This window comes from Nestor notabilis, unplaced genomic scaffold (genome assembly GCF_000696875.1).
Source record: "Nestor notabilis isolate BGI_N333 unplaced genomic scaffold, ASM69687v1 scaffold18942, whole genome shotgun sequence".
NCBI lineage: Eukaryota > Metazoa > Chordata > Aves > Psittaciformes > Psittacidae > Nestor > Nestor notabilis.
Genome location: NW_009919232.1, coordinates 43,459 through 50,337, shown reverse-complemented (window position 1 = coordinate 50,337; position 6,879 = coordinate 43,459). Strand labels below are relative to the sequence as shown.

The 6,879-nt window shown below is 42.9% G+C and overlaps 1 protein-coding gene across 1 annotated transcript in view; it reads left to right on the top strand.

Moving 5' to 3' along the window:
- Positions 1 to 6,879, top strand: part of DCLK3 (doublecortin-like kinase 3) — a 10,188-nt gene that overhangs the window by 3,190 nt on the left and 119 nt on the right. The window contains 3 exon segments of the mRNA XM_010010144.1: positions 4,750 to 4,882; positions 5,775 to 5,942; positions 6,788 to 6,879. The exon segment at positions 6,788 to 6,879 is cut by the window's right edge and continues 12 nt beyond it. Coding sequence (XP_010008446.1) covers positions 4,750 to 4,882; positions 5,775 to 5,942; positions 6,788 to 6,879 — 393 coding nt within the window.

Here is a 6,879-nt window from a genome sequence, read left to right as displayed (position 1 = left end):
GCTCCAACAGCTCCACGTCCCTCTTGTGCTGTTCCCCAGAGCTGGACGAGTTGTTTAAGGGAATGAATTTGGGGCAGAAATCGGTGTGAATTTCTGGAGTAAAGCAGCAGTGTCGCCTCTAGGACCTGCAGAGGTTGCACAAGGCTGGGACTGAACTTTCTGCTCCCAGACCTTTTGACTAACCAATTGCTACCTATACACCTTGCTGTGTACCCTGCTTAGGCTGTTGACAATCCTTGGTGCATGATCTGTGTGTAAATAAAAGCTGGTGAGTGCAAATGGCTGATTTGCAGGAACAAACAGGATTCTAGGCCCTGCTTTCATGCCTCGTTTTGCCAAAACTCCAAGGAAAACCACAGGGCTTTCTCCAGAAGCTGTTTTTTCCATTATGACCCAGGCTCTGCTCCTTCCTATTTGCTGAAAATAAACTGGTGCCTTTGAAACACCTGAAGCCAGATGCTTCATTTCCCTCTATAATCGTTGCAGCGATGCAGGGAAGCAAAGGGAAGCAAGATACAGGTCCCATTCTGGTTGTTTTCACATTTAGTTCGCAGCACTGCAAACCAGAGATTGCTGGGCAGTGGAATGTTGTGTAGCACTGAAACAATCGCGTTGCCTGTTCTGACAGTCAGGAAACACTTGTCAAGGACAGGCTGGCCCCAAGCCTGGAGGTATTTTGTCATAGGAGACCAGTGTTCCCCAAACACTGGTTCCACTTTCACTGTGGGAAGGAAAATTGTACCTGTTCCAGTTTCACCTTGCTGCTAATTGGCTGTGAATACCTGTACTGGATCCTTTTGAAAGGTTAGTCTGTGTTTCAACAAGCCGTGTGGGTTTATAAGCTCTTGATAGTGTTGGGTAGCTGATGTGCCGTCTAATACAGGCCATTTGGGCAAGATTCTGGCTTTTTAATGTGTTCCCTCTGACTCTTCTGAGTGACTGGACCAGTAGCAGCAGAGGAGGAAGGAGACCTGCCACTGATTTTTAACACTGGCCAGTGCTCAGCAATAACAAACAGTATTGAAGCAAATCTCGGGGCTTGATCTGCTGCTGTTGGTGGGTCAGAGGTTGGGGGGAGCCTTCTGGAGAGGAAGCACAGTGCTGGAAGTGCCAGCATCCCTCAGGGATGTCCTTGCGTGTGGGACACCTCTTGCTTCACTTCAGATTCCTACACTGCAGATGGTTAAGTCTGAATTAGTCTCCCTGGACTTTCTCTGTACACAGAGGACAGGAATAGGGATGTACTTGTTGACTTGTTTGGCCTACTTTGAGATCTTCTTTTGGTCAGGTGAATCTTGTCCTTTATTTTTGTGGGCAACAGTTTTCCCCTAACTCTTTCCAGCAAACGGGAAATGGAAGAGAACAGATCCTTGGTCTGTTTTGCTTAGGAAATGAGTTTGTCTACTGTAAATCTGCTTTGTGTGGGAATCCAGCCCTGTTCATAATGACTTTTGAACGTAGTAATTTCCATGGCAAACGTCTTATTTCCATCTGAGTTGACAAAGAAGCAGCAAACTGGGGAAAAAATAATTCTCTAAGTTTCATGAAAACTGGGGGAAGAAGGAAAACTGTTTCTATCCCTTCAGAAGAAAAGGTGGAAATGCAATTTGACATCCAGTAAAATTATTGACACAGGGGAGAGTTGGGAACCGGGATTAGTTATCAGGTCACTGCACTACTGCTCCTCTTGTGGAAGTGTCCTCTAGCTGTAACCTTCTGTAGCAGTCCACCATCATTCTTTTTGGTTTCCCTCTGTCCCTCTTTCACTGCTGTGCCTGCCCACAGTGGTCAGGCCCATCACCGCAGTGCTGTGGGGCAGAAGGGTGGTGACTTGCACTGCAAGACCCAAATCTGTTTGACTGCTGGTGTGAGGACAGCAGCTCCGGCTCCCTCCCATCTGCTAACAGGATCACCTCATTTAGGACTAAGTCTTCAGCAGGGAGAACTTTGCCACCAAGCATGAGCAATGGGATGATTTTGGTCCCACAAAAGAAGCCAGTCATTTCTTCAGTGCTACCTGGAGGAGCAGAATTTGCTGGCAAGGTTTTGGTAGAAGGGACGGTTTAATTCTGCAGGTGCTGGCATTTCTTGACTTGGGAGAAATTAATTTCAAAGTGTAGTGGTCTATTTGCAGGTTATAGCTGTAAATGGCACAAAGTCACCTCCTTGCTCCATTGCGGGGGGAAGGGACTGGGTTCTGTTTGTGACTGTGCTCATCTCTTTGTATGCTTCTGAAGCATACTTACATGGCAATTGTTTAACACTCAGCTTCATAGGTAAGTGTTACAACTTTTTATGTGTTCGAGTTTCCTCCCTCCCTTTTTCTCTAAGTTTTCATACGTGTATGAGAACTTCAAGTGCATCCTTTTTGTCCTTTAACTTTGCTTTTGTGACACTACTTACATATACACAAAGCACTGTCAGAGGTTTCTGAGTATGTTTCAGTTAAACCAGTTTAACTAGTTACCTGTCAGGAGCTTTCAGCCTGATAGAGATTCTGCTAGCTAGCAGCAAGGGATGTCTGAAACATAGACATGTAAGCAGTGCTGTCTATTTCTAATACACAAAGCATCCCATGGGCTAACTTGCTATAAGAATCTGTGCTGCCATATGTATGTGCATACAGAGAAATATTAATGCTATAAATCATCATCTTAAAAACACTGAAGGATTTCACAAGGTAGATACAAAAACAAACGGGCACATGAAGTATTGGAAGTCATCAACATACAGGAGAAAAGGAGATCAATTTATCCCTTCTTTGAAGATTAACTTGGCTTTGTATTAGTGTATTATAATCTTTTGGATGTATGGCTGGGATAGCTGGGAGTCCTCAGGCAGTATTCTGACATCCTGCTATGGCATCTGTATCGGAGAGAGTAGTGAGCAATTCTGACTGCCTTTAGTCCAAGACTACCAGATACTGGCTTCTCTTGCAGCTGAAGGACACGGGTAGTTGTATGGCCTAAGTTGGCTGTCTACAGAAAGTGTACTGAATACTGGTCTTATCTCAGTTAACTACAGGCAGGTAAGACAAGGCAAAGGTTTTAAACAGACTTTTGGAACTATTCTTTTTAGTCTCGAATGTAGACACAGAAATGGGTGTCTTGTAGGTGTTACAGTAAGGCTGGTATGTTTGTCTAATGTTCCCATTTTCCCTTTGGTCTCCCAAATTCACAGAGCACATACTGTAGATGTCAGAGGCTAGATTTCTCTGGAGCAGGTTGTATGTTTCTGTGATACTGCTATGAGTAAGTGTTCTGGCTTCAGAAAGCTGAGGAAGCTTCTGTTTCTACAGTGAAGCATATTTACATGCTGAAGGTGATGTGAAGGTAGGCTGGAGAGTACCAAGTTGAGGATGAAGGGAATGCTCACTCTGCCTGAGCTGACTTTGAGTTGTTCTGAGCACAGTGTTAGTGAGGGTGCTGAGGAGTTCTGGGCTGACGTTTTCAGGTGTGCTGACAGGTTACATGCTGTCTTTGAAATGATTGTTCCAAAGCTGTGAAAATAGACCCGCAGCGCATGCTGTTCCTACCTGTCCTGTTAATACAGAGTGAAAGCTCAGTGGGTCTGTCCTGGAAGAACAGATGGTGCAGTGTTGCCACCTTGTGCTGTGACGAGAGATTAGGAGCCTGGCATGGAAGAGAATAGCTTGGGAGGGATCTTTAAGCTCATCTAGTTTCAACCCCCTGCCATGGGCAAAGACCAGGTTGCTCCAAGCCCTGTCCAAGCCAGTATTATTAGTGTTGGTAAAGCAGCACGCAGGGTAGTAATCGGAATTCCATGTGACATAATTTTCTTATATAATTATAAAAGCTTTATTCATAAAAAAGGAAAATATATTAATGCTCATATTTTCATATGCTCGTAGTCACATAAAATTGAGCATTTCACTTGTGAGTTGTTGCGGCATCATACCACTTTACCTCTATTGTTAGACTATAGATCCTGTACATAGATGCTGCTCTAGAAAGTAACTGGTAACTTTGCAATTGAATCTTCATTTTTGTCAGCTCTTGTGCCCACAGTGCATCGTGGCAGAACATCATCATGGAGTTGGCTGGTGTCATAGAGGAAATGCTGTGGCGTTTTAGCTGCCTCCTGCAGAAGTTTTGGCTGCACGTTTGGAGTAAACTTGAATTTCAGTTTCATATTGAAAAATATTTTTAAGTAGAAAAACAGACACCACCACCACCCCCCCAAAACATGGTTTGTTTAATCAGCATTAGAAGACTGCTGATAGTTTCTATAAAGAAGATAAAAAGGGATTGGTAGGCTGTAATGGATGCCCACAGTGTTCCTTGTTGCTTCCCCAGAGCTCCCAGAAGAGTTTACTTTTCCAAGAAAAAATAATAACACTTAATTGACTCTTGATTATTTTCCCTTCCTCCTTTTCATTCCTTGGAAGCTGCAGCGTGCCAGGCTTTGTAGAGTAAAGTTTCCTTCTTCCATTATGGCTTGTCCTCTGAAATACATGCACTCTCTTGGAATATGGGGGGAAAAATCACTTTCTGAATACTGTTTATCAGAATACTGTTTCCATGTGATGTTGCTTTACTTGAAGGCACTATTATTAGAGCTTTTCTAAGTCTTTCCTAAGCTTTTCTAAGTCTATATATAACTTTATATAATTCTTGTAACGTTTATAAACTCTTCTATGAACTCTTCCTGTTTATTATTAACTACTTAATCTTTTTCTGTCTTAAAATGCATCTGGACTAAATGTGTGTATTTTTTTGTTGAGCATAGGTTCAGCATAATGCAGATAAATCTACTACACTGAAACTAGCAGATTTTGGCCTTGCAAAGCAGGTGACAAAACCCATATTTACTGTGTGTGGAACACCAACCTATGTTGCCCCTGAAATCCTTGCTGAGAAGGGTAAGTGTATAGATTGATAATTTCCCATAAATAAGACAATTGCTCTGAACTTCCTAATCCTGGAAATATTCCAGAGTGTTTCAACCCACTGATCTGTCTTTGCAGGGCAGGAGGTTGGTGAAAGGAAACCTTTTAGCTTTTGACAAGCACAAGCATGACATCAGTCGTGTTTGCATGTCCATGATAATAGAACACAGATTTTCAAGCAGAGAACACATAAAATATCATAGATGGTAACTGCTGAATTTAGGAAATGAGCTAAAGTTCATGTTCCAACCTGAGGGTAGTCAGCCCTATTTCATGAATGTACCCCAACAACCTTTCAAGGCCCCTAATGATGCAAAAACATTGTGTGTATGTTAAACTTAGATAAGAAACCAAAACATGTTTCCCATTAGAAGGTACGTTGGAGATTTCATATCCAAAAAGATTCAGACTTGCAAAGGAGTCAGTTTTGTTGATGATTAAAGCAAAGCTATTTCTGTCTTTTGTCCTGTGGAGCTGGATTGCACATCTCCAGTTATACCCAGTTTCAATGGAAACTTGGCACTCTCTTAGTGCTTTTCTGAAGGGAATCTGAGGAGGACTGTTTTAGAAATATATGCTGTGTTTTCTCAATTAGTTTCCAGTTGACACTGGCCTTGTGAGACAGTGTTTGTGAAACATGTTGGGGAAGAAGAGGCACTTTGTGAAAGCTGTAATTACTAACAGGCAGAGCAGCTCAGTTTGCAAGCGTGGTGCACCAGCCACTGTTCTTCTGCTGACCTCATCTCTTTGGGAAACTGAGCAGAGCTTCTGTGTTTCTTGGATTACAGAATGAAAAAGAAACAGCTCCCTACCAGTTGTGAGTTTTCTTTCTGAAACAGCCTTTTGGTTTGCCTTTCTTCCCTAGGCTATGGGCTCGAAGTAGATATGTGGGCAGCTGGTGTGATCCTTTACATTCTGCTCTGCGGTTTTCCCCCTTTTCGCAGTCAGGACCGTGATCAAGATGAGCTGTTCCAGATCATACAGCTAGGTCACTATGAGTTCCTTTCCCCATACTGGGACAATATTTCTGCAGGTAAGATTCAGCATGTATAGCAGATCTGAGAAGTGGCAGACTTCATCTCAGTAGTGAGAAGAACTCCCTTTCGTTCAAGACCGTGAGCTCAATGGGGGTGTCTTACAGGTCTTTTGTGTGATCCCGTGTTTGCTTTAAATGTGAATTTAGTCCTCTGTTACTATCAACGACTGTGAATCTGAATATTAGGTCTGATTGGTTTAGGGGATTGCTCCCTTTCTGAGGCAAGAGCAAGTATCTTCTTAACCTTGCTTACAAAGTGAAGAAAAAGGTACCAAAAGAATCTCCAGGTTTATGTTAGAGTGTAAAGAGGTACACAAAAAACTCAAAAGCTGAGAATGAAATCCTTGCTCTGCAGAGCACAGTGTGGATTTTCACATGAGATCAGTGGGGTCTGCACGCAGTAGTTTTCTCCTTCACACAGGCTAGCACAGTGTCTTCATGCACTCTCGAAAACCAGAAACCCTAAACCCCCTCTCTCCATATACAGCCTTTTAAAGAGCATGCTCAAACAGCATTCTATGACTTTCATGTTCGTTGAGGGATGAGACACAAAATGCTAATTCCTGTGAATATGATGCCTACGGCATGCTTTCAAGTTTAAATTCCCTTTGCTTTCCCCTCCCTTTCTGAAGGGGAGAACGGCATTAGTAAAACATATGCTGGAGTTTTAACATCTCCTGTCACTAATTCTAAATCCAGTTGTTAGAATAGCTCTTGGGGATAGTCACAAAAGTCACTATGGTAATACAATAAATAAAAATGAGGATGTTGTGTGTGGGTATACCTGTCAGCATCATCACATCACTGTTCTTTTCCCCCTCTCTCCTTTTCTTTCATAATAGCAGCAAAAGACCTCATAACCAGGCTGTTGATCGTGGATCCCCAGAAGCGCTACACAGCACGGCAAGTGCTTCAGCACCCTTGGATCAGAACA